At 41.1% G+C, this 27725-nt stretch overlaps 2 protein-coding genes and 1 long non-coding RNA gene across 5 annotated transcripts in view; 2 read left to right on the top strand and 1 right to left on the bottom strand.

Annotated features, from left to right (window-relative positions):
- cdk12.L (cyclin-dependent kinase 12 L homeolog) overlaps positions 1-14496 on the top strand; it is a 28138-nt gene extending 13642 nt beyond the window's left edge. Inside the window, exons 6-14 of one of the 3 annotated variants that reach the window (XM_018234716.2) lie at positions 2317-2506; positions 2841-2897; positions 3545-3646; positions 3758-3835; positions 4059-4175; positions 5004-5135; positions 5360-5562; positions 6713-7165; positions 12953-14496. In XM_018234716.2, coding sequence (XP_018090205.1) covers positions 2317-2506; positions 2841-2897; positions 3545-3646; positions 3758-3835; positions 4059-4175; positions 5004-5135; positions 5360-5562; positions 6713-7165; positions 12953-13653 — 2033 coding nt within the window. In that variant the 3' untranslated portion in view covers positions 13654-14496. Of the gene's footprint in view, positions 1-2316; positions 2507-2840; positions 2898-3544; positions 3647-3757; positions 3836-4058; positions 4176-5003; positions 5136-5359; positions 5563-6712; positions 7166-8308; positions 8347-12952 lie in introns of those variants that run through there. The other 2 variants (XM_041576857.1, XM_018234717.2) reach the window with 2 other exon arrangements.
- A 2631-nt stretch (positions 14497-17127) lies between these two features.
- On the bottom strand, positions 17128-18906 carry gs17.L (gastrula-specific protein 17 L homeolog; the record flags this gene model as incomplete). Its single annotated transcript, NM_001088064.1, is given in 3 exon segments — positions 17128-17424; positions 17918-18272; positions 18890-18906. Coding segments are annotated over 2 exon segments (444 nt in total).
- Positions 18907-22319: 3413 nt separating this feature from the next.
- On the top strand, positions 22320-26624 carry LOC108700779. Its single transcript, XR_005964168.1, has 2 exons — positions 22320-24020; positions 26456-26624. It is a non-coding gene; the product is annotated as an uncharacterized LOC108700779 (long non-coding RNA).
- Positions 26625-27725: the final 1101 nt, after the last annotated feature.

Raw genomic sequence — 27725 nt, 5'->3', positions numbered from 1 at the left:
GAAGTCTAGTAGACTGTAAATGTAAAAATTTTCAAATCTTTTGTTCTTCTGTGAACACCATTGTTTGTAGGTCTTCCATACCCTATGGTAGGCTTTGGCACGGGTTTTCGGACTCGCATTGTTCTCACTACTGCGTCGGAAAACCCTTTTAGTTTTAGAATTTGAGTCTTGAGCAATGCCATCAAGTTGGGGCTTGTTGGTTTTGGATGGAGGCTTGGTCCCTGGGAAAGAAGGCCTGGAAGAGGAGGAAGAATCCAAGGTTGATCTATTGACAGGTTTAGTAAATCCGAGTACCACGTTCGTAGTGGCCATCTGGGAGCGATGAGGGTTGTCTGTTCCCCTTGTAGTTTTCTAATCTCACTCGGTATTCGAGGAAGCGGTAGAAAAGCGTAGGCCAGTCGGAAGTTTCACTCTGATGTCAGAGCTTCCACCCCCCGGGCTAGAGGGTCCCGGTATCTGGCGAAAACATTTGGTACTTTTCAATTCTGTTTGGGTGCCATGAAATCCACCTCCGGCATTCCCTATGTCTTAGTCTTCTCCTTTAGCGGCTATTCGTCTGCTTAAAAAGTCTCCTTCCCAGTTTTGGACTCCTAGTATGTAGATGACAGACAGTAGAGTTTGATTGGTTTCTGAAAGTGAAAGATGAACTTGACCTCATTTAGTGCCCTTCTGCTCCTTGTGCCGCCCTGGTGATTTATGTGGGCTACGGCCATGGAGTTGTCTGATTGGATCTTTACAGCTTGTCCTTTCTGTTCCCTTTGCCAATGAATTAGGCCCAGTGGAATCCCCCGTATTTCGAGCAGGTTTACCGACCGTATGCTATCCTCTTTTAACCATAGGCCCTGGGTTGCCCTGCCCTTCAGGACCGCACCCCAAGCGAGTAGGCTTGCGTCTGTTGTAAGGATGCGCCATCTTGGGCTTCTGATTGGCCTTCCCTTGGTGAGATTGCTGAGCTTCAGCCACCAAAAACAGGGATGTTCGAGTCTGTCTGGAAATGCGGATCATCTGGCAGAGTGACTTTTGTCTTCAGGATGATAGGATGTTCCACTGTAGTTCCCTGAGGTGGAACTGGCCGAGGGGAACTGCTTCCATTGTTGATACCATGACTCCCAGAACCTTCATGCAGAACCTGGCTGTGTGAGTCGGTTTTGCTAGCAGTGCCCTGACCAATGAGTGTAGGTGAATGATCTTCTCGTGTGGGAGAGATACCTTCTGAGCTTGTGTGTCGAATTGCATCCAAAGAAATATTGCGGACTGGGAACTAGAGAGGATTTGTTCATGTTGACACACCATCCTAGATCTTGTGGTGTCGTCACTGTAAATTGGAGGGCCTGTTGAGTCTCTAGTACCAATGGAGCCTTGACTAGAATGTTGTTCAGGTACACGGTGATTGAAATGCCCCTCTTCCGGATCACTTCTGTCGCTGCCGCCATGATCTTTATGAAAACCTGGGGGGCAGATTTCAGGCCGAATGGAAGTGTCGTGAATTGGTAGTGACGATTTTGGCAGGCAAAGCGTAAGAATCTCTGATGAGGAGGGAAAATGGGAACATGTAGATAAGCCTCCTTTATGTCGAGAGATACTGGGAATTCTCCAGGGGAAAAAAAGTTGATAAGAAAAAAAGGTCCGTCTGGAGCACATTAAGGCACATGAGCGCATTTATTACATATTACTTATTACTTATTTTACAGCCGTTTTTTGGCATCAGTTGCATTGTGTTTTCTGGCATACATTATCCTGAGCCCGATGGTCAGTAAGTAATAAATATGCCTAGAAAAAGTTGAATATTCCCTTTAACCATATTTTCAGTAATGACTATGGATGGACCTCTAGCCTCCCTCTGCATGTTGGACTTTGCACTATTAACGGCATTTATTTATTTATTTTGAAATCTTTTTTTTAGCTAGATAAGAGAAAGAAGAAGAGAGTATAGAAAAAAGAGTAGAACTTCGGAAGTGTCCAGGTAGAACAGAAAAGTGAGAAGGGGATGGACCTCCTGCAAGTATCTGAGAATAAGGCTTGGAGCGAGCAGGACTAGGCAGGCAGAGTAAGCTTTATGGTTTATGCTTGTGTACCATTAGTACCGACAAGTAACCAAGTGCCACACATAGAAATGCGGTTATTCCAATGAATCAAGGTATACAAGCGGTACAGAGCTTATGATTCCTGTTGTGAAAGTAGCCAGTCTTGTACAGCAGTCTTATTTCATGAGCTCAACTTGGAAATGGTGTCGCAGCTTTAATTGCTCATTAATCTTCACCCGTGAATTACTATCCTTTCTAGGGTAACACAGTGCTATATTTCAATGTCTTCTAGGTGCCTTTTATTTGGTGTTTGAATATATGGACCATGACCTGATGGGACTGCTGGAATCAGGACTGGTGCAGTTTTCTGAAGACCACATAAAGTCTTTTATGAAACAGCTGATGGAAGGGCTGGAATATTGCCACAAAAAGAACTTCCTTCACAGGGATATCAAATGCTCTAACATTCTGCTAAACAACAGGTAAATCATTTTAAACATGTAATAGTTTACGTTACACACAAGCCATGAACAATATTGACTTGTAAACCATGCTTATTGATATTATCCATTATAAACCATGTTTGGCTTGTAAATCACATTACGCCTTCAAATGTGGGTGTAATAAATACAGCCAACTCTTATCCAATTGGTTTGCTGTCAGTATGTCTGTATGTGAAAATTGGGGTTCGGGTCCAGTATTTGATGAAATGTTTGGAGGAGTTGGCCAAATTCAAAATATTGTGCAATCTGTGATTCAATTCTATTTTTTTTTATACTCTGGGAGTTAAAGTATGTTAACAATTTCTCATTGCAGTGGTCAGATTAAGCTAGCTGATTTTGGACTGGCACGACTTTATAGCTCAGAGGAAAGGTTTGTGATTTTTTTTAATTTTTCTTAAATTAAGCTCTGAGTTTCGCAAATCAAAACAAAAGTTGACTCCTTCATCTCAATACACAAGTAGCTTTTTGCAACTCGCTTTTGCACCTTAAAATCTAAGGTTCCTAAACATTGTTATTCTGGTTACACCTGCAATCTGCATCTTTAATTACAGTTTCAAGTGTGCAAGCCCTGGATATGTACTCTGATAAGCGAGTAAAGCCTTGATCTAAACTGATTGACAACTGATGCTCTGCTAAATCCTTTAATAAGTGCCTGAGGCACTTACACTCTAATTTCACATTTATGTAATTGCACTTATTATTCGCAGGTATCCGTTTCACTCAACATAACTGATTTGTATTATTGTACGGATATTTCATTTTGACGAATGTGGTCCATCAGGCCTAGGGAATATTTCTCTGCTGACTGCAATGCACCAGAAACAATAGATGTGTCATACACCTTAATAAGTTACCCCTCCATGCTGCCTGTCATTTACTTGAATTAACCTTACTAGTTTTTTTGTGGGACTTATCAATGACTTTCTGTCATAAGAGTGTGTTGAAGCCCCTTTTTCATTTACTGTAATGTATAGCCTGCTGTACACTATTCCTACTGATGTTTCTCCCTTTTTACAGCCGTCCATACACCAATAAAGTGATTACACTGTGGTACAGACCCCCAGAGCTGCTTTTAGGAGAAGAGCGCTACACTCCTGCCATAGATGTGTGGAGCTGTGGGTAAGTAACATTAACTCCATACAAAGAGTAAACATTATTTAAGCCAAATATGACCTATAGCAATCGCAACACCCTTACTGTTTATAATCTTACTATGTTGTTTCCATTCAGATGCATCCTTGGGGAACTTTTTACAAAAAAGCCCATCTTCCAAGCCAATCAGGAGTTGGCTCAGCTGGAACTGATTAGGTAAACCCCCCGGCACAATGCTGTGGCCATTCGACTTCAGCAAATTCTATTTATTTATCTATATGATGGGCTGCTTTTTTTCACCGCTCTTTTCACCATTGCCATGTTAATCTGCATTAAGTGAAGAGAATGTTTGTATTTGTCTATAGCGGTTTTTTTTGTTTTTTTTTTGTTAATTTAGTCAGGGGTCACCTGTATAATAATGATGTATTCTTTTCCTTAGCCGATTGTGTGGCAGCCCCTGTCCAGCCGTGTGGCCGGACGTCATCAAACTGCCATACTTCAATACTATGAAACCGAAGAAGCAGTACAGACGGAGGTTACGGGAAGAGTTTTCCTTGTGAGTTGGGTTTCCGTGATACAAAGCTCCCCTGTATCTAATTTGACTACTTGTTCAGGCTAAACTGGTTATAGGATGGTCTTTTGTGAACTATGAAACATCTTGTGCACTAAATGATGGTCAGCCTATTTAGCCGAAAACAAACATCTGAATCATGCATGAACTTCTTTATTATGGGAAGTATAACACCAAAATCTGGCTGCTTTAAACGGAATATGCCAACATTCTGGTGACCCTTGGCCTGTAGCAGATCTAGTGATCTGATCTATATCATAACACTAGGGAGCCAATTCACTAAGGGTCGAATATCGAGGGTTAATTAACCCTTGATATTCGACTAGGAATTAAAATCCTTCAACTTCGAATATCGAAGTTGAAGGATTTAGCGCAGATAGTTCGATCGAAGGATAATTCCTTCGATCGAACGATAAAATCCTTCAAATCGAACGATTCGAAGGATTTTAATCCAACGATCGAAGGAATATCCTTCGATCAAAAAAAGTTAGCCAAGCCTATGGGGACCTTCCCCATAGGATAACATTGACTTCGGTAGCTTTTAGATGGCGAACTAGGGGGTCGAAGTTTTTTTTTAAAGAGACAGTACTTCGACTATCGAATGGTCGAATAGTCGAACGATTTTTACTACGAATCCTTCGATTCGTAGTCGAAGTAGCCCAAAAAAAAACTTCGAATCCTTCACTTGAAGTTAGTGAATCGGCCCCTAAGATTTCACAAGAACCAGCCCTTACATTGGTAGCTTTATAGCAGTGTCCTAAACTGTGATGCTTTTTAATGATTTCTTATTACACCTCTGTCCTTGTTCTCCAGTGTTCCCACACCTGCTCTGGATCTGTTGGACCATATGCTTACACTGGACCCTAGCAAACGTTGCACTGCAGAGCAGACTTTACAGAGTGATTTCTTGAAGGACATAGATGTCTGCAAGATGGCTCCTCCAGAGTAAGATCTTATGATACACACAGGCTGAGTCACTTGATAACCTGTATATAACATAATTTGTAATAGACGCTCTTGGACCAACAAAACTATTTTGAAGTAAAAGAAAATTAGGTGATTAGTATTAGTGATAGTATTAGTGATTCCTGCTTTTAAGTTTTGAAGCACAATTATCATGACTTATAAGCGGTAACATTGATGTGCTGTGTTCCTCTGCTCTCCTCTAGCCTCCCTCACTGGCAGGATTGTCATGAGCTGTGGAGTAAAAAACGAAGAAGACAAAGACAAAGTGGCATCATCCTTGATGAACCCCCAGCCATCAAGGCCCCTCGAAAAGAAAGTGTATCAGTCCCCAGTGTAGATGCCACGAAAAACAGCAGCCCAGCACCTTTGCAGCCAGTGAAAGCAGAGCCCAGTATTAGTGACTTAGGTGAGAGGGTTATTGCTAAAATATTTAGTAGCTTTTTTTTTGTGTTCAGTAAACGTATACAGCTCCACTCAAGAGGTAATGTGTGTTTATGATGTTGTAAACTGGTGTTACATTTGTTGATTTGCTCTAAAACACTAGGCTACTGGTTTTTAACTTTATAGAATCCTTTGAGGGACACGGTTTACTGAGAGACCACCAGGACAGTGTCCAAAGTCTAATCTTGTTCATGCTTTCATGGAATATCTTCGCTGGCACGGTGTTGCGTCTGAAGGAGACAAAATAGTTTGTAAACCCTGAATTTATGCAGTGAAATAGATAATTCTGATCAGCACAGTGCAGCGTCTATGAACAAAGATCTGAAGATCCGATCTTAACTAGTTGGGATAACTGCCAAAGCCACTTAAAGTTGTTTTTTTATTAAGAAGCCACAACAACCCTTTTGTATGGGCACAACAGTTGGTGACAAACATTTAATTGTGCTTACAACAAATAAATACGCAAAACAGATTACACAGTGCATTTTACATATGGGCATATTAATTGAACATCTTTACTTCAATGAATATTAACTGGGACCACATCTACTCTGCAGGACATCAAGCAAATTCAAGGGTAAAATAGAAGAATGGAGTTTTTTTCCTGTAACACATAAACTTTTTTTGTTTAAAGCAATATATTTGGAGACGCTATTGTACATTTTCAAGCAAATTATGATGTAGAGTATCTGCTGGAGCCATGAAAGTCCAGAAATACAGGCTGTAAAAAGACTATTAAACTTAAAGCTCCGAACAAGTTATTTATGTTGAGCAATTGAACCAGCCTAATGGAATTTTAAATGTTCTCTTTTCCTGTTTGGGACAACTGTTGCTTTGCACTTTGCAAAGAAATACATTTTTACCTGTACCTTTTAGCTGTGCCTCTCTTGTGATTTTGCTATGGAGATAACTAAACATTATTGTAACTTGGAAAGTCAAAATAATGATCGAAACAGTGTTACACATGTGATTCCAGCAGCTATAACCTTTAAGTGCTTTAGGAAATGCATGCTGCGGGTAATGTTTTGGAGGCCGTGTTCTCCAGGAAAAGATCCAGCTCTCTTCCATTTTGCCATTCACTCACTTGTTTGTTTTTTTTATTTCTCAATGTCCAGCGGTTTTAGGGGATATCACCCAGCAGCTGAATCAGAGTGAGCTGGCCGTCCTGCTGAATCTTCTTCAGAGCCAGACAGACCTCAATGTTACCCAAATATCTCAGCTGTTAAATGTACAGGCCAATACAGAGATACAGCAGCAGCTGGAGGCTCTTAACCAATCTATCACAGCCTTGACTAGTGCTGCAGTTTCTCCCCAAGAAACTGAGCCACCTAAAGAGCCCCCTGCCCTTGACCAAGTGGACCTTCTAGGGGCAGGAACTCAGGGAGAGGTGCACAATGTTCTAGCCGTCCTACTGAGCCAACTCCTCAAGCCCCAGGATGTTGTTGATGCACCTGGAGAAAGCAATGGAGAGCAGAGTGGCGGCAACCCCACGGCACACATCAGTCTTGAGGAAGAGGAGGAACCAGATAAACACCATGAGCAAAATGAAGAGGAGGAGGAAGACGCAGGTAATTACTGGTCACCCTGAGTCACCCATCTTGACCACACTGCATGTAAGAAATATAGGTGCGGCTGAGGCCGTGAGGAAGATCAGAAAATACTGTGATGCAAATACAAACCTCCTTTCTGTGTCCTGTGAAGTGTTCTCTGCGTTAGGGTTCTTCAGCTTTACTCATTGGGAAAGGAAAGGTGTCTTTACAGCACATGAGTTGGAATCTGCAGAGACGCCATTTATGTGTATTTTGGTTTATAATAAACTGTAAAATTAAAATCACAATTTGAGCATTTAATCAATTCTAGTGGTAGAAGGCATAAGTAGCGGGCTAGCGTTTGTCTATTCTCATTAACGTATTCATATGCTGCAACTGTCACCCCATTTATGTCTGCTGGGGAAACATGAAGTGTCATGTCTGTGTCAGACAAAGCAATTGTTTCCCTTATTTGGTCACGTGATGTGACTTACCAAATCACATTTGGCCCTTGCCTCTTCCCATAACTTACCACCATCCACATACTTATCAACTATTCTGGCTAACATCAAAACAAAAAAAATATGCATGTCATCTTTTTGATTTAAAGTCTTAACATCAGTTTTATGTGCCCATCCCTCATGTCATACATTTAACACTACATATTTTACCTAAGACATCAAACAAACAAACAAACAAACCCAGGCTTTTTTTTGGTCTGAGTAGTAAAAGAGTATAGGCTCCTTCCCTGTGCATCAGGTATGCAAAACTGAACAGCTAGATGGTCATACATTCCATATCCATGCACTACATTTTTCCCCTTGATTGTAGGCATTTTTTTTTTGCAAATTCAGTTAAATAACTGCAGACGAAGGGTATCTGTTTAAATTCACTTAATATAATTAATCTTAGTAATCCACTTTGAGGAGGTTCAAGGGCTATTTCAAGCCTGAACTAAGAAGATATATGTAATTCTAACAACATATATAAAAGGCAAACAAATAGACAGCTGAGGAAGGGCATCTCAACCTTTTATCACCTGGAACCGAGTTTAAACCTGCAAATTAAATTCATGTTAAAAGGGTAGTTTACCTTTAACACGTAGACTGATATCCTGAGACAATTTGCAATATGTCTTTATTTTTTTTTTAATTTACTTGTGGTTTCCCTTTTGTTTTCCAGTTTGGAATTTCAGCAGTTGCTAGAATCCAATATACTCTAATAACCAGGCAGTGGCTTGAATAAGTGGCTGGAATATGAATAGTATCCAATATACTCGAGTAACCAGGCAGTGGCTTGAATAAGTGGCTGGAATATGAATAGTAGTCAACTGAAATTATGCAATAAAAATGAGCACTAGCAGTAAAATAAAATGTAACCTCATAGAGCAATATACTTTTTGACTGCCTGGGTCAGTGAACCCCCATTTGAAAGCTGGAAAGAGGCAGATGTGTAAGGCAAATAATTCAGAACGATGATTAGTTTGACTAAGAACAGGCCCTTCTATAACATATTGAAAGTTGACTTTGAACCACCACCCCTTTAATTACGGTTGTCAGCTGTAAATGTCATGCACACAGTGGTATCATCCTAAACTGTACAGGGGCCTATATTTGTATTCTGGCCCATAGGATAAGAATCCCTTAAATCACAAATCGATTATCCAGGAGCTGTAGTGCTACAACTCCCTGCAACTTGCCTCTGCCTTTGGGTTTAACGCAAATTAGGTTGTGTGCTCCTTCCCCAAAAGTAATATGTTTCTATTTAAGCATCTCTGAGTTAAAAGGACTCCAGCAAAGCCATGTGAAAAGCACTACAATGGTAAATCCCTGTCATTTACCACTGTCAGTATAGTATAGACCATGTCAGAGCAAGAATCATATTCTGGTCTTATTTGGGCTGTGTCCAACCAAAAGGGCACACTTCAGAGCATGGGCACCTCTCTTGGTATTTATATAGAGAAGATCTCATAGATGGTCCCCTAAACTCAATACTGACCATCTAAATGCTCAGACTGTGATACTAGATCCTAAACTACAGACTGACCTCTGGGATCCTAGATGTTCAGGAAGATTTTTTTTTTTTTTTTTTTTCCTTGTATTTTTTGGTAACATGATCAATTATAGTGGTTAACTATTCTAAAAATTACAAAAAGAAACGGCAAGCTTTTGACACTAAAAAAAAACAAAAAAAAAAACCAAAATTTCTTCAACGGGCATAATCTATTTAGGCTGCCCAGGATCCTACTTTTGTGTTCTGACCCATACATCTAGAGGCACATTTATCAAAGGTCGAATTTCGAATACATGTGAGGTTTCTTTTTAACTCTAATAAATTCGAATATACTCGAAATTCGATTGGTGGGGTTATTTAAGAAAAAAATGAAATATCTAAAACTCGAACGAATATTAGCGACCCAAAAACATGAATAGAATTAGACTAAACTCGATTTGAGTTTTTTTCTCTTGAATGTCGGGAAGGCTAGTAACATGATCAAATTGGTCCCTGGACCTCTACCGTTGACTTATACATGAACTCGGCAGGTTTTAGGTAATAGTCTAATTCGAATTTTTAAAGGGCCAGAGTTTGATAAATCTCGAAATTGGAATCGAGTTTGGATAATTCACAATTCAAATTTGAGAGTTTTCAATTCAACCCTTAATAAATTTGCCCCTAAAAGTAGTTTACATCAAGTAATGGGAACAGATCTAAAAGTTTTGATCCCCCCCCTTCATTTAAAGTGGAAGATGTTCTGAAATTTGACAATCCTAGTTATCGATTCCCTAAAATATTATGTTGTCTTATGTATCGACTTCAACGCCACAAATTGTAATGGATAATTTACCCAGCGTTTGGGAGCATGTTTATGCAGGTGTTGAGCCTTCTTGTATTCCAGCAGATATATATAGATATATATATATATATAGATATATAGATATATAGATATATAGATATATAGATATATAGATATATAGATATATAGATAAATAGATATATAGATAGATAAATAGATATATAATCTATCGGACCTGGGGCTTTCCATATTTTGGATCTTCATACCTTAAGTCTACTAGAAAATTATATAAACATTAAATAAAGCCAATAGGCTGGTTTTGCCTCCAATAAGGATTAATTATATCTTAGTTGGGATCAAGTACAAGCTACGGTTTTATTATTACAGAGTAAAAGGATCAGTTTTAAAAATTTGGATTATTTGGATAAAATAGAGTCTATGGGAGACGGCCTTTCCGTAATTCGGAGATAGAGAGAGAGAGGCAAATTGTGTGTGTATAAACGGCATGTTCAGCTGAGAGTTCTTGCCTTTCTATTAACACATCCATCTTTTTCTGAATCTTGTGTTTAACTCATATCAAACCGCATCTTTCCTCATCTAGAATTCCTAATGTTCTAATTAAAGATACAGTACACCTGGCACAGACTTGGGACACGCAGCCTTTACCAGAAATGGGTGAGGCATGTATTACCTGATGTTTCCTTTGCCTTTAACTCAAAATGTATCTCTGCCTGCACGAGTGAGCCGCAAGATGATTTAATGCAGAAGAAGGTTGAAAGCTGAATCGCCTTGCAGCTCTCTTGTGCAGGCATAGGCATGTTTAGTCTTCCACTGAGCCAGAGATAGAGGCGGAGGCAAAGGTAAAAAGGAATTCTCTTGGCAGAAGGAAGAGAATAAGGCAGGAAGGGGTAAATGGCAAAAACGAAATTAGAGAGAAAAAAGTAGAGCAAAAATAAGGGTAATGGAGGATAATGGGGAGATAATGAAAGTAGAGAGAGAGAGGACAATAGAGTGTGACGTAAAATGAAACGGGTGGAGTAAAGAACAAATAGTAAGTGAGAGAACTGGCACAGAAGGGAAGCACAAATGTCAGCCAAGTGAGTTACTTATCCCGGCTATATGTGTAGTTTTTCATTTCACCGTTCTAATTCCATGGCATTTCTTCTGTACCCGTGGCCTTTGCAGGAGTGTCAAAGATTCAAGGGACAGTAAGCAATTTAAATGGGATGCACCGGGAAAACCAGTGTGCTTAGGAGCACTGCTATATTTTAAATATATATGTGTATATATATATATATATATATATATATATATATATATATATATATATACTGTGTGTATATATATGTATATATATAGTGTATATTTCATTAAATATTTTAACGTTTCGGTCAGTGACTACTGGGTAGCCATTCAGCCTGGGTGAAAGAGGAAGAAAAGGTACGTTACGTAGCAGATACGTTCTGTAGGATACAATGGGGCTCATTTATAAACCATTTTATTTATCAGTTATTTGTTAAGAAACAAATTTGCACCTGGGCAGTAACCCATGGCAACCAATCAGGCGATTGATTTCAGTGCTCAACCTGCAGCTGTTTGAAGAAGAAAAAAAGCTAATCACTGATTGGTTGCTATGGGTTACTGCCCAGGTGCAAGTTTGCCCACTGTTCATAAATAAGCCCCACAGTGTTTAGATTCCTGTGTAAAAATGAAACCAACTGTATTCTATAGAGCTTCTTATCTGCCCATTTAGCCCTATTTCAGACTCATCCGTTTGGGTATAGTTCTGTTTCTGAAGCAAAAACGCCATATTTACCAGGGCAGGGCAATATCTGAATGACATTAAAACCTGTTAGTGTTGCTGTTCCATTAATCTCCTGTCTAGTTACACCGTGGGGTGCTCTTGAGTACGGCCACCATCGGAAATGTAACTCTGGAAAATTTTACAGCCGCCCTTTGTATTTCCTGCTAAACAAGTCTGTGCTTCACATTCCACCCAATATCATCTGAGGTGCAGGTTTGATAAATTACAGGAAAACATGGTAAAAAAAAAAATGCATCTGTTTTCTTTATTGTGCATTTTCTTACACCAGCTCCCAATGCATGATACTTGATTAAAGTGCGGAGCCATATGTCAGTGCTACAAAGAATTCACATCACAAGATTTGGTCAAATCACCACACTTTTTGCAGGATTTAGATTTGGGTGACTCCAAAGTGTTGGACTGTCCTGTGAATTTAAAGATGTGGACAGTTCACTTCACAGAAGCTGAATGGGTCGGTGATGTTGGATTATTTTTTGGCCCTACATTCCAACATCTCCCCGTGAGCTGATTCCAGTTAGGCAAGTTTTTGAATCCTGACGGACAATGTCGGTGCCTTTGTAGATCATCGGCCAGTTGGCTGAATGGCTGTTGCAACTGAATCTGGCCCTGACTAAACTGCACAAAACTCTTTAACTGGACTAGTTCCCCTCCTTTCCTTAGGCTCACAGAGTCATTCTCCCCCTCCCTCGTCTTGTTTTATTGTGATGTGATGCATTCTAGTACTTGAAGTCCTCCCGCTTTCCATAGTGGATGGTGCACAGATTCTTTGCAAAGCAGAGAGACTTCTAGACTGCTAGAATCCATCTTTTCTGAAACAAGCTGGGGGAGGGTCTGCATGACACTGTGAGCCCAAGAGGGGGTTGGGAAATGGCTCCTACGAATCAAGACAATCCTGGATTCCTCTCAGCCTGAGAAACCAGATTTATACTCCATAAACGCAACTGAACAAGCTTATGTCAAAAAGGGTCTGGGGTCTTCTCTTTAAATCAGAAGTTCTGTATATGGAATTGTTGATGTAGAGCTGAATTGTTGATGGCACAGGACATCTTTTTCGGATTTGTGCTGCTTAATCTGCCACTGAGAGTTCATATCACTCATTTCATTAGATTCTCCGATGTGTTTTTATTCTGTGATGAACCGATATGTTTGAAACTCTATGTAAATGCCTTTTTCTTCTTTATATTTTATTTATCTGTATTTTTTAAAGATGGCGTCAAACGGAGTAACCCTCCGGCCGCTTGTCATCCCCGTATCCTGCCTCCAGAGAAGAGACCCCCAGAGCCTCCTGGGCCCCCTCCTCCCCCACCACCCCTTACCGAAAGCAACACGCAAGATGTGAATCCAGAAGTTACAGCGGTCCTCCTACAGCTCTTCTCTAACCAAGAGGTGGAAGCTCCTTCCATTAAAGGCAGCAGAGAAAGACAGGCCCTCCGGCCTCCCTCAGAGTTGTCACAAACACTGTCCTCCAGGACTTACAGCACCGAGGGCACGGAGGAAAACTTGAATGCGGACACGGACGAAAGAGACTCTGGGCAACTGCTAGGGAAATGTTCACCACAAACTGTACGGAAAAGCAGGACATTCCCAGGGCAGCTGGGGGAATCAAGTGGTTACCAGGGAACGGGATCCGTGCAGTTCCCAGGGGACCAAGACCTCAGGTTCACCAGGATCCCTCTAGGGATGCACTCTGCTGCAGTGCCTCCACCTGGACAACTAGAGGGGAGCAGTAATAACTCTCACCTCTTTCAAGAAGCCAAAATCCCAAATTACAGTGAGTTGGGGTCAGGGACCACAGCGGCAGGGACAAACCAGGCTTGGGATACCCAATCTCCAACCTTGGGCAAGGTATACAGGGCTCCTGCCCGAATCCCTCCAAGAGGGGGGCGCGGAAGAGGGGTCCCTTACTGAGACTGCCTCCTATGAGCTAGGTTCTGTAATATTGTTTAAATGGGAGCTGCAACAACTTCTATCTCCCAGGGGTGTCCCAGAAATATGGCGAAAAGGGCCAAGCGTGAAAACTCTGCAGTCCAAAGGGGTGAACTACTCTACCAACGGCCTCATTGCAGCTCACACGTTTAATCGTCTCTGCAAAAGCCTGCGGGATGTTGGCGACCTAGACTTGAGTTTTTTTTCCTTAAGGACATGTAAGTCTGCTCTATCTCCCTCCCTCTAACGGTTAATGCGAAATAAATGAACCCTTGAAATTGCAACTTCTGCAGCCCGAAGTGCTTTTGGCAATAGACATGGCTTCATTTGGACCCATCAATTTGAAATCCAGAGAAGACACGCAGGAATGCAGCTGGCTGTGTAAAATTGTAAAACCCAAGCCAATATTGGTTTGTTTTTTTTTGCGTCAAAACTGCTGGAATATATATATTTATCTGTCCCTAACCAACCACTCTTCCTTTTTTTTCCCTTTTTTTAACCTTGCCTGTCCTGTTTCACGTCTCCAATGCAACCTTTGAACCTTAAATTTCAGAGCAGAATATCCCAAAGGACAGACAATGATATATTCTGCCGTTTGTGTTTATATAAATATATATATATACATACATTTTTTTAGGGCCGAATCAGGTCAATGGAAAACTTTGTTGTTTTTTCTTTTCTGTTCTAGTTTTGTTCCTTCTTTATTTTTTTTTATTTTTTTTTTTTCTCACTGTTCTGGCACCCTGAAAATCGGACCTTTTTTTTTAAAAAAAAAAAAAGTTGTTGAAGGGCCTAAACAAATAAACAAGAATTAAAAAAAAAAAAGGCAAAAGATCTGGTTTTTCAACGTTTATAGACAGGAAATGTGAAATAATAGTAGAAGAATCACAATGTGTAATTTCTTCTTTTTTTTTTTTTATTTTCACAAAATTGATGTTTTACAAAATCTCAGGCTCTAAGAGGGAAATACCTGCTGGTGGTAAATGGTTGTGGGAACCCTGAGTTCCCCCCTATGTTCAATCAATAATTGATGGGGTCAACTGTCTGACCCGCTCTTCCTGGAACATTTATGAGGTTCGAGAGCACAGAGATGTGCTGAGCGAACAGAAGGTGCACAGACAAGTTTGGAACAGGACATTATTAATTTAAAACGGTTAAAGAGAGTCGAGGTTTTAACACAACATAAATAAATAGCTTGCTTCCTCCGTTGGGTGTGTTTTCCCCAATAGCTTGGCCTTTTTCTCCCCTTAAAGGGATACTGTCATGGAAAAACATGTTTTTTTCTAAAACACATCAGTTAATAGTGCTAGTCCAGTAGAATTCTGCACTGAAATCCATTTCTCAAAAGAGCAAACAGATTTTTTTATATTCAATTTTGAAATCTGACATGGGGCTAGACATTTTGTCAATTTCCCAGCTGCCCCCAGTCATGTGACTTGTGCCTGCACTTTAGAAGAGAAATGCTTTCTGGCAGGCTGTTATTTTTCCTTCTCAATGTAACTGAATGTGTCTCAGTGGGACATGGGTTTTTACTATTTAGTGTTGTTCTTAGATCTACCAGGCAGCTGTTATCTTGTGTTAGGGAGCTGTTATCTGGTTACCTTCCCATTGTTCTTTTGTTTGGCTGCTGGGGGGGGGAAAGGGAGGGGGTGATATCACTCTAACTTGCAGTACAGCAGTAAAGAGTGACTGAAGTTTATCAGAGCACAAGTCACATGACTTGGGGAAGCTGGGAAATTGACAATGTCTAGCCCCATGTCAGATTTTAAAATTGAATATAAAAAAATCAGTTTGCTCTTTTGAGAAATGGATTTCAGTGCAGAATTCTGCTGGAGTAGCACTATTAACTGATTCATTTTGAAAAAATTTTTTTTTCCCATGACAGTATCCCTTAAAGGTTTTGCTGAGGTTCATGCAGACAACTATTTTCTGGCATGGGAAGGCTCTGCCACATTGTAGCAGAACTACCAAAAAACTTCATTATATTCTAGTGTGATTATTTGGGGTGGTCAGCTCGGATGAGCAGAACAATCAAAATCTGCCAATATTCTGTATGGAATCCATCAGTTTGGCCTAGCCACTCAGTCATATACTAAGGGTTTTTTTTACCAAAAAAACCCCTCGAATTTTATTATACCACTGATGCTGCAAAAAAAAAACCAAATTAGATAAAAACTCGCCATCTCATACTTGTCAAAGAACTTGTAGAAGTCAATGGCAGATGTCCCTATCCCAATTGATGTGGTTTGCACTGCGTTTAGCCCGATAATCTTAAATACAGGGTTTTCAGACAATAACCCGAAAAAAATCAAGCAATGCAGGAGAAAAGTCTAAAAAAATCATATGATTCAGGTTTTTGCTTGATTTTATCTAGTCTTTCTGCAATCCGAGTTTATTTTAATGATAAATAAGGTAAAACCGTGGATGGGAGTTTGGCCGAGCTTTCTTTATTAAAAAAATGAGATAAAATAAGATTTTAGTAAATAACCCCCTAAGTGTTGAACAGGGTTATGAGACTTATTATAAAAATAGTAGTACAGGTATGGGATCCGTAAACCCGTTATCCAGAAAGCTCAGAATTACAGGATGCCCTTCTTCCATAGACTCCATTTTATCCAAATAATCCAAATTTTTAAAAACGATTTCCTTTTTCTGTGTAATAATAAAACAGTCGCTTGTACTTGATCCCAACTAAGAGATAATTAATCCTTATTGGAAGCAAAACCCGCCTATTGGGTTTAATTCATGTTTACATGATTTTCTAGTAGACTTAATTTATGAAGATTCAAATTACGGAAAGATTCCTTATGCAGAAAACCCCAGGTCCTGAGCATTCTGGATAACAGGTCCCATACCTATAATGGCAATAACCAAAACCTTGCTTTTGGAATAATCTGCTTTCTGAGCCCCCTAACCAACTACCATTGTATATTCCAGCTAGGCGATAAATCGTCAACTCCGGAACATGAAGACCAGACATTTTCATGCTAAAAGTTAACATTTAAGGTAAAATGCTCCTTTTGTAAAGCTGATTAAGATGCTAAAAAATATGCATAATCTCTGCAAGGGAATGTAACAGTGTCTTAGAAACCTTGGATGTCTTGGTTGTTACCTTGGGGAAAAACAACCCTATTATGGGGCTTTTTTTTTAAGGCTGTATAGGTAGTAAAACCCAAACACACAGGGATATTATTTATGGTTTGTTCAATAGAAAATAGAGCAGGAAAGCTTTAGGGGCTGATTTCCTACTCGTCGTTGATTCTGATTGATCAGTAACAGACAATCGCACATATTACCGTAATGGTTGGTCCATAATGGATCTGATCTCCTGGCCTCATTGCCTACTATGAGATTCATTTACTTGAATATTTTGGGTATCGAGTCCTTGGAAGACTTGGACAGTGTTAAGGATACAATGAAATCTAAAAGATGTAGAGAGAGAGAGAGACAACTGGAATGTGTTCATGTCTTGTAGTTTATTGGCTCAATATATTATAGAAGTGCCCGCATTGTGCCAGCCCTCACAAGAGCTAGTGTTAAAATCTCATACAGTAAAAATATACCACCCTTAGGGCGCTGCTTTCCCCCGGGTTGTTGCATGGAGCTTGAGCACAGGTTTGATTTCATGGTTGATATTGTAGTCTATCTGTATTGGGCCTCGGCTTGCAATGCTGCCCATGGGTCCTCTACCATAGATGGACTGTAATAATGACTGATGTCTCTGTAGCTTCCTGGCTGGTGATTACCGTAAACCTACAGTGGGGAGAGCAGTTATTAGACTGAAACACAAGGGAATTCTTCTAGGGATTTAACTGGTCCACAGTATGAAACTGTATTGTCCCAACCCATGGAGCATTTTTACAGCTAAACCTCTTTTGAAATGCACATAGACCATCTTCAGCAAGGTTTGCATTTCTATACATGTATAATAAAGCTTAATTAGCAATTGTGCCCCCAACACTGCACAGAGGTGGCCCTGGATCCCGTGCCCTGCAGCAAAGCAAGGTGATTGTGTATTACCCAAGGCAAGGCCAACACTGTAACGTCTGCAGTCTTGGAAGCTCGTCAATCAAAAGGTATCAACACAAACACCCGCTAGGTGCCTAAAAGTCCATTAGTTGGGGTCTACCATAAGTAACTTCCAATCCTGCACATGTTCCTGGAGCACCAACCCTATTCTAGATATTGGATAATATCTACAATAATAACTTACAACCTCTATCATATCCCCAAAAGAGCATCTTACTTGTGTAGCACCGCCTCTTGGTTGTCTGAAGAATGGTTTGGGTTCTGGAGTACGTTTATGTCGAGTGGGAGCTGTAGGACTCAAGCCCCAGCTTTGTCTCTGGTTTTGAAGCAGTTGCCATCTGCCTGGAGACCAGTCTTTCCATGGCTGCCGACGCCTGTTGGGGTTGGTGTACTGATCTGGGGTGGGACTGATTTGTCTCTCTGAAGGCCCCCTTTCAAGGGAAGGTGGTGTTGAATTCCAAACCTTTGGTGAGGGATGCCTTGAAGTTGGACTGGCATAATGAGGACCTCCACGGCCAGCCAAGGCCAAGAAATCCAAATTCTGGGACATAACTGGAGTCTGTTTCTTTTATCTACAAAACCAATAATTGAAATGTGTGTATTAATATGTGTTCAGTATGGGTATAACCAGTCTGTACCCACCAGCAGTTAAGAGAAATTACCAAAAATATAATTAAAAGTTTAAACCATTTATTAGGACATAAAGGTGAAGGCCTGACGCATTTTGTGCCTGTTGGGGCACATACTCACCAGCTGCCACTCAAACTAGTACGTGAGCCATTGTTAAGAGCTTGGGGGACATGGAAGGAGCTCTCCGTGAGTCTGTTAAATTTTACCCCATAAATAAGTTCCCCTTAAAATGTGTCTTTATCTAAACAGAATATATAACCCAATATTTCCGCCAACTAATACTTCATCTAACTGCCCCTAACGCCTTATGAGCCAAGATGTAATGTGTTAGTATTTCTAGTGGGTGGTTGATTAGGTCCCGTTTACCCTAGCAAGGCATTGTTTTTAATGACAGACTGGCATAAAAGATAAGTAGTAAAAAAAATAACTACATTTGTAGCCCCACAGCTGGGGTCAGTGATCCCCACCAAACAGGCAAAATCACATTTCAAATGCAAGCTCAGGATATCCTATCATTCTCATATTTCCATAAGCAAAGATAAATGTAAAGTATACATACCACGATTTCTGCTGCTGCTTCTCAGCTTCTGCTCTGTGTTCTGATCCAGATGGGTTATTTAACCAGGTATTTAAATGGAACAAAGGGGAGGGGCCAGGGGATCTTTGACACCTGAGAGGGGGACACAAAACTGAGGAAGGACCCCCTATAGACTAGCAGGACTTTTTGTTTTCCTTGTTGGGTGTGTCTCTTGCGTCTCCTGCAACAACAATGCCCTCATGGGCTTCATTAGCAATTAAAGGGGGTCACAAACACTTTCCCAGTCATGCTAATTAAACTGGGAGCACGGTGCACCCCACCCCCTTGTTCAATCTCAGTGCAATAAATAGGGCTTGTGTATTGTTTTGATCATGAAAAGTATATGGTTATAATTTCTTGAGCTAAGGGCTTTAGCACATGGGCAGATTCGGGGAGATTTAGTCGCCTTGCGACTAATCGCCTCATCTGGGGGGTGAAAATCTCCCCGAACTGCCTTCTGCCTGCTATAATGAGAAAACGCCAGCGCCAATGCATTCGCAGGACTCCGATTTCTGAAGTCGCCGAAGTTTCCTTGTGAGGCAGCGTCGGGCAACTTTGGAAATCGAAGTGCCACGAGTGCATTGGTGCTGGAGTTTTCTCATTATAACAGGGGGAAGGCAGTTCGGGAGATTGTCGCCCAGCAGAAGAGGCGATTAGTCGCCAGGCGACTAAATCTCCCCGAATCTGTCTGTGTGCTAGCTCCCTAAACCAGGGAAACTGAAGCAACCCCATGTTTGATCCTAGCCAGGTAGATCATTTGATTATTATCAGTGGCCAGATAAATCTCCTCTATCGGAATATTATCTAGAAGAACCAATCATGCAGGAGCTTCAGTTTCACTGTTTAGCTCAAAAAAATATTTTTTTAAGGATTAAGAAAATTTTGATTGGGCGCCTTTGAAGGCACCTGAACATCGGCCATTGTTAGTGGTGAATCCCAGGTAAAATTCTATTGTTTCTATATGTATATCTGACCATTCAGCTCTACACGTGTGCTTTTTAAACGTACGATCTTTCCTGGAAACATCGTAACTGTAACGTCTATGGCCTCCTTTAGTCCCCAGTAGGGACGCATCAAATCCACTAGTTTACTATTTGGCCAAATCCTTTGCGAAACATTTGACCGAACCAAATCCAGACTCTAATTTTCATATGTAAATCAGGGAAACGAAAATTTTCGACTTCCTTATTTGCGCAACAAAAAGTCATGATTTTTTTAGATTCGGTTCAGCCAGGCACTTGGATTCGACCGAATCCTGCTGAAAAAGGCTGAATCTTGGATCCGGTGCATCTGCTGAAAAAGGCCGAATCTTGGTTCCGGTGCATCTGCTGAAAAAGGCCGAATCTTGGTTCCGGTGCATCTGCTGAAAAAGGCTGGATTCAGTGCATCCCAAGATTTTCCCTATACACTACAAGTCTACAACTTTGCGGATGGCACTGGGTCTCATTCAGAACTAAGATGGAACAGAATACAGACCGCTAGCGTGCAATATTATAATATACATTGAAGAACGTGACCTACGACAGAGATGATTGTAGACTTCAGAAAACGACCATGTCAACATGAACTTGAGGTTGAGCCGGTTGGAAGCATCACATTCTTAGGTCGACATATTGCAAATTCCTTAAAATGGACTGACCACGCTAAAGCTCCAAAATGCTCAGTGACCTCTTCATTTCCTTAGAAGATTAAAGCAGGGCAGAAAGAACTGCAGAACGGATCAGCACCACTGCACTCCCATCATTATCCAATCCGGACACTGGAAAGTGTAAGAGCAAAATGAAAGCCATTACTAGCCACCCGAGTCATCCAGGGCATGAACTGATCATCTGGCACAAGCCCAAGTGTCCTCTGAGGCACAAAAGGCCTGAAAGTATAAAAACTAGAAGTAAAATTTAATCTCACTGGACTGCTTATACCAGGGGCCCCCAACCTTTTGAACCTGTGAGCAACATTCAGAAGTAAAAGAAGTTGGGGAGCAACACAAGCATGAAATATGTTCTCGGGGTGCCAAATAAGGGCTGTGATTGGCCATTTGGTAGCCCCTATGTGGATTTTCAACCTACATTGAGGCTCTGTTTGGCAGTGCACCTGGTTTTTTTACACCCAAAACTTGCCTCCAAGCCTGGAATTCAAAAATAATCACCTGCTTTGAGGCCACTGGGAGCAACATCCAAGTGTTTGGAGAGCAACATGTTACTCACGAGCTACTGGTTGGGGATCACTGGCTTATACACTCCAACACATATCTGTACTCACTGCTATACAGGTATAGGATCTGTTATCTGGAAACCCATCAACCAGAAAGCTCTGAATTACAGGAAGGCCGTCTCTCATAGACTCCTTTTTAATCCAATCATTCAAACCTGATTTCATGTGTAATAATAAAACAGTCGCTTGTACTTGATCCCAACTAAGATTTAATTAATCCTTATTGGAGGCAAAACCAGCCTATTGGGTTTATTTCATGTTTATATGATTTTCTAGTAGACTTAAGGTATGAAGATCCTAATTACAGAAATATCCATTATCCAGAAAACCCCAGGTCCTGAGCATTGTGTTTAACAGGTCCCATACCTGTGTGTGTACTTGATCCCAACTAAAATATAATTAATCATTATTGAAAGCAAAACCAGCCCATTGCGATTATTTAATGTTTATGTGATCCAAATTACAGAAAGATCTGGAAAACCTCAGGTCTCGAGCATTCTGGATAACAGGTCCCATACCTGTACTCCATAATTCAGTTTCACATTGCACTTTCTGCACTTTATTATTGTACTCTGTAATTCTACATTATATTGTTAAAAGAAATCTGTGTGTGGTTGCTCGGGTAATTTGGACCCTAGCAACCATATGGCTGAAATTACAAACTGGAGAGCTGCTGAATTAAAAGCTAAATAAGTCTAAAACCACAAATAATATTAAATGAAAACCAATTACAAATCAGTCTCTCCATCGTACGAAAAGTTAACTCAAAGGTGAACAACCCCTTTAACTGTTAGTATGTTATAGAATGGCTAATTCTTAGCAGCTACTCAATTGGTCAACATTTATTTCTTATAATTCTTCTTAATTATTTGCCTTCTTCTTCTGACTTTTTTCAGCTTTCAAAAGGGGGTCACTGACCCCAGCAGTCCAAAACGATTGCCGTGTGAGGCTAAAATGTTATTGTTGTTGAATCTTTTTATGCGCCCCTTCTACTACTCCTATTCCAGCCTCTCTTTCCAACCACAGTCTGGTTGCTAGGGTCATTTGGAACTTAGCAACAAGATCCCTGCTGATATTTCAAACAGGAGAGTGGTTGGACAAAAAGCTAAATAATTCAAAAACCAAGTAGAAAAAAAATGTCTGTACTAGGATTTGAAATAGGCCCTGGCAGCTCCTATCAGCCCAATAAATAGTTAGGGTAATCGGGACCCTAGCAACCAGACTACTGAAATTGCAAAGCTGCTGAATAAAAAGCTAAATAACTAAAAATAAGACAATTATGTCAGAATATCGTTCTCTCCATCATACTAACAGTACATTTAAAGGGGAACAACTCCTTTAACTGGGCAAGAAATTGAAATATGTTCATCTCTTTGTTGGTGGAAGGCCTGGTCTATAGGGCAATTGAGGGGTAAATAAGAAGTGTGAGCAAAGGAGAAGTGGAATTAGATTGAACAGAAGTGAAAGTGTCGCTAGTCTCCCCCCATGGAGTGGAAGTGATACTGATACCTCTGGGGCAGTCACACCTTTTCCCAGGTCTGCGACCCCCCGCGGTGCTGCCATTGTTATGCACTGTGTGTAGCCTCATTGTAGCAGCTCAGGTGTATAGGAATCCCTCATACTAATCATGTAATCACTAATTCCTGTTTTATCTCAGCATCAGCGGAAATACACATTTCTCTTGATTCATTCTCAGACGGCCTGGTACTTCCTCAATGTATATATAGTGAATAAAGTACCCCCTCTTGTAAAATATAAGGATAGGAAGTTACAGAGGAGTAACAGAGGAGGAGGTCATGGAACTCCGAGGTAACTTCTAACATCCTCCTATTTTACAGCTGGGGGGACTTTATTTATTATAATACACAAATTTCAGTGAGTCATGTGACAGAAATGACACCAGAACTCACCGTTTATAACTGATGACATCAGAACTCACCGTTTATAATAATATAATAATAATAATTTACAAGATATTCATGGCTTTTGTGTATTATACGTCTATATAGTCATCAGACCAAACACGTTCAATCGGTTGTATCATATTGTACATAGGTGTGTGTATTAATATAGAAGGAATAATAACATATAAGGGTTTTATAACTTTTTGAAGTCAGCCTGTAGAGTACATCCCAATACTTACAGTCTCCATTCAGCATCTCTGTACTTGTGGGTAACATTACTGGTACTGATCCAATAACATTCGTCGGCAGAACCTTTCCTGCAGCTGCTCATAAATCACTTTCATAGGACAACTTGCCCTTGCTCCTTGTCTAGTCTCATCACTGGGGGCTCCTACCTTGGCATCTTTACCCTGGGCCTATTAGTACCATAGTCTTCTCTGCTGCAAGTGCCTGTTCTACCCATCCCATAAAGGTAAATCACTTACTGTATATAACATATTATTATGTACAGGCCCGGACTGGCAATCTGTGGGCTCTGGCAAATGCCAGAGCCAATGTCGGACTGGGGGGCCCCTGGGACTACTGTCCCGGGCCCTACTCTGGACCCCCTGGCCCCACTATTGCAGCGGTGTGCATGCTCGAATAGTTCTGTGCGGCACCGAAAATTGTTTATTTCCCGGTGTCCTGCCAGGCCAGTCCGACCCTGGCCAGAGGGGCTGCTGTAAGTTCCCATAAACAGTCACCATATAGTGGGCTTGTGGAGGACTATTTGGGCCTCTGTGTAATTGGAATGCCAGGGCCTATTTTGACTCCCAGTCCAGACCTGATTATGTGGATTAGACTGGAATAACTGCGTATGGGTTTTGACTGATTAAACGCATTGGATCTTATTCGATAAGCCACACTGTAGGTTGATGGTGCCCTGCTTACCTATTTATTTGTACTTATAGGTGGCACATGGCTCTGGATCCAGAGGTCCCATATTTGCAAAGCCGGAGGTAGGTGTCCCTGAATGGGTTTCAGCTTCTTGTGAATCTGTTTTCCATGTAATAGTCCATGTAAACACGTACGTGTTTGGGGGGCAGCCTGTTTGGATTGATGCTCAGTTCTCAGCAGCTGCAGGGACTTTATGTTAGCACAAGCAATCAGTGGCATCACTATAGAGGAAGCAGACCCTGCAGTCACAGGGGGGTCCCCGGAGGAAACTGGGGGACCCGGACTGCAGAGTCATCTCTTACCTGCAGAAGAAGGGGGGGGACTAGCACAGTCTAGTACAGGGATCCGCAACCTTTTGAACCCATGAGCAACATGCAGAAGAATAAGGAGTTGGGGAGCAACACTAGCATGAAAAATGTACTTGGGCTGCCAAATAAGGGCTGTGATTGGCTATTTGGTAGCCCCTATGTAGATTCTCAACCTACTTTGAGGCTCTGTTTGGCAGTACATCTGGTTTTTATGCAACTAAAACTGAGAGCAACATCCAAGGGGTTGGGGAGCAACATTTTGCTCACGAGCTACTGGTTGGGGATCACTGCTCTAGTATATATATATGTATATATTCTATATAGTCACCCCTAAATCTGCCACCAATACATAAAGGGCCAAATCCAGTACAAGGGCCTCCAGTTGGACATCCCTACTGTACCTTAATAAATAAAGACAGCTTTTAGTACAGGTACGGGACCTGTTATCCAGAATGCTCGGGCCCCGCGGTTTTCCAGATAAGGGATCTTTCGGTAATTTGGCTCTTCATACCTTAAGTCTACTAAAAAGAAAGAATCATGTAAACATTAAATAAAGCCAATAGGCTGGTTTTGCTTCCAATAAGGATGAATTATATCTTACTTGGGATCAAGTACAGGTATGGGACCTGTTATCCAGAATACTCAGCACCTGGGGTTTTTTGGATATCGGATCTTTCCATAATTTGGATCTTCATACCTTAAGTTTTCTAGAAAATCATATAAACATGAAATAAAGCCAATAGGCTGGTTTTGCTTCCAATAAGGATTAATTGTATTTTAGTTGGGATCATGTACAAGCGACTGTTTTATTGTTACAGAGAAAAAGGAAATTGTTTTTAAAAATGTTGACTATTTAGATATAACAGTCTAGTCCGCCTTTCTGTAATTGGGAGCTTTCTGGACAATGTGTTTCCAGATAAAGGATCCCATACCTGCACATGGGCAGTTTCATTCATAAACTCTGGCACCGCTCTACAGTGACCCTTACCGTCCAGCAGAGGGCAGGGCAATCCATTCTTAAAACGTCTGGGATATTTAATGCTTGGCTGAATGACTGCATGAGAGGGAGAGATCAGCTTTGCTGTTAGAAATAGTTGGACGCGGTGGGTGTAGGGTCGTTAAAAGCCCTTTGGGAGTGGAGAAGCCCAGAAATGGTCCAAATACAAAGCCACCATGTATTGAAGCAACTTCTTGCCGCTGTGCATCATTGAGTTAAAGTTCTCCACTCTTTTCTCCGGCTCTGTAAGGAAGAATGATATTATTGCCCCTTTTAGCCTAAACCAATCATACTGCAATGATCACAATGGTGGATACTGACACTATACACCCTTTCTCTGTATGTTATGTACAATACATCCCCAGGTTCTCCTCTTATTTTTGGCATTTAAGCTTATGTAACCTTCCTGAGTTGCCATATTGCTTCAAAGGCATTCTTGATCGATTCTAGTAGAACACTCTTTATGACCAATAGATGGTGCTGTTGTATTGAAGGAATATCTCTGCCACAGTTAGCAGTATGGGGTTGCAGAGCACAAATAGCAGATTTAGCTGCATAGACATGCCCTTGGCCCATGTATGGACCCAAAATGATGCCCTTCCCATTCATTATGAGATTGAGGCTTGTTGATAGCAGAATGATGTCCACTTCTAAAGGTGGCCATATTTAATCTTACAATTTGGGCCCTTTAGACTGTTTCACCAGTTAATCTACCCATGTATGGAGACCTCCAAAGGACCACCCCACCAGTATCTGGCCAAAAATGAGCCAGATGTTGATTTTCCTGTCGGATCGGGGACTGCATTGGCTTGTTGATGCAATCTTCATCCCATTGATTGTTGACCCTCGGGCCAACAATCAGGTTGTAGCCCAATATCGCCCAAGGTGGCCATATTTGAGGAAAGGTCCACTTCTTTGGTGAACTTGCACTTTAGCACTGCCCTCAGATAGTGTACTAACCACTGGTGTCCAGATAAGGAGGCTGGTTCCACCAGGGTGGCCTAAACCTTATGTTTGAAGAGCAGATAGGGTACAATTTGGAGCTGAGTATTTATTTGTTGCCCTAGATATTCTTGCACCTCTAGAAGGGCAACTGCGTCTCCACAATATTCATATATATCTGTAACCTTATTATGAGACGCTGTGGGCGGGGGAGCATACCCATATCATTGACACTGACCCATGCCGACAGCTTGCAGCCGACAGATTGGTAGAGGCTGAGTCCCAGAGTTCGCAGCTGACAGAAGAAATGACTTGCGTCGCTCCCAATCAACAGGAAACCGATTCAGTGAATTCCAAGTTCCACAGGGATCTCCGAAGAGAAGGAATTTGCCCTTGAAATAAACAGATTCCATAATCATCACACTGACCCACATAGCTCACAGGCCGAGTAGTGTACAAATCTGCACGTCTGGAGGAGTTGCGAGGTCAGGGTTGGGTTTAGGAACCATCATGGGAGGGAAGGAATTATATTATTAACAATTATATATGACTAATAATTCATTCATAAGCTTATATATAACTCTTTGAATTCCATTCTGCTGTCTTCACCTCCTCCAATGATCCCTATACTCAACCCTGACCTTGTAACTCCAGATCTTGTTTCAAGGTATATTTCTGAGTTATATTTTTCAGCTTGGAAAACTTTCACAGAAGGGAATGTGGAAGAGACCACCAGAATAGTCAAATGCAGCAAAAGCTCATAAATAAGAACTCTAGTTGGTGTGGTTAAGCACCCACCATCTTCGTTTGTCTTTGGTTTGAAAGAATGGCAGATGCAGGACACTTAAAGAGGGTGGATTTCTTCAGGAACCCCTTGCATATCCGACCGTCAGGGTCAGGGACCCCACAGTGGATAACATGGCTACATATATAGCAGGTTTTCAGCCAGTTTCATGAATATCTACATTTTTACCCCATAAGTCACCCTCATTGACCTTCAAGTTGGGTATAAGTAAAGGTGCAAACCCTTCCCAGATATCACCCTAACCAGCCTTCAAGCCAGTTAGAGTGACCTTCACCCCTGGTACTGCTCCAGGCCCATCTTGGGATGGGGGCAAGATTTGGGAACCACTGACTGAGTGTTACAGAAGATGGTATGACACATGAAAGGACATGTTGATGATGTCTAGGACTATCTTCTACAATTTGTCTAAAGACATATTAGCTCACACTTTGACAATGTTTGAGATTGCCAAACATGACCATGTGAACCAACACTTTGCAATTTTCTGATTTTTCCTCTACATTTTAAATAACTGCCTTGGATACCCCATTGAAAACATAGGGTCCTGTTTATGGTGTCCCAAGTCAAGTATCTGGAGTCCAAGAGTTGAACTTATATGTTGTCTTGCAGCTGAACTGAAATGTTAATGAAAAGGATGTCTTATTTTGAAGATTTCAATGTTCCGCGTTTGTTCGTTTGCACCGTATCACATGCAGTCCACTTTTATTTTTTTTAA

The sequence above is a fragment of the Xenopus laevis genome, chromosome 9_10L (assembly GCF_017654675.1).
Source record: "Xenopus laevis strain J_2021 chromosome 9_10L, Xenopus_laevis_v10.1, whole genome shotgun sequence".
Taxonomy (NCBI): Eukaryota; Metazoa; Chordata; class Amphibia; order Anura; family Pipidae; genus Xenopus; species Xenopus laevis.
Note: the sequence above shows the minus strand (reverse complement) of the source record. Positions and strands in the feature narration are given on the sequence as shown.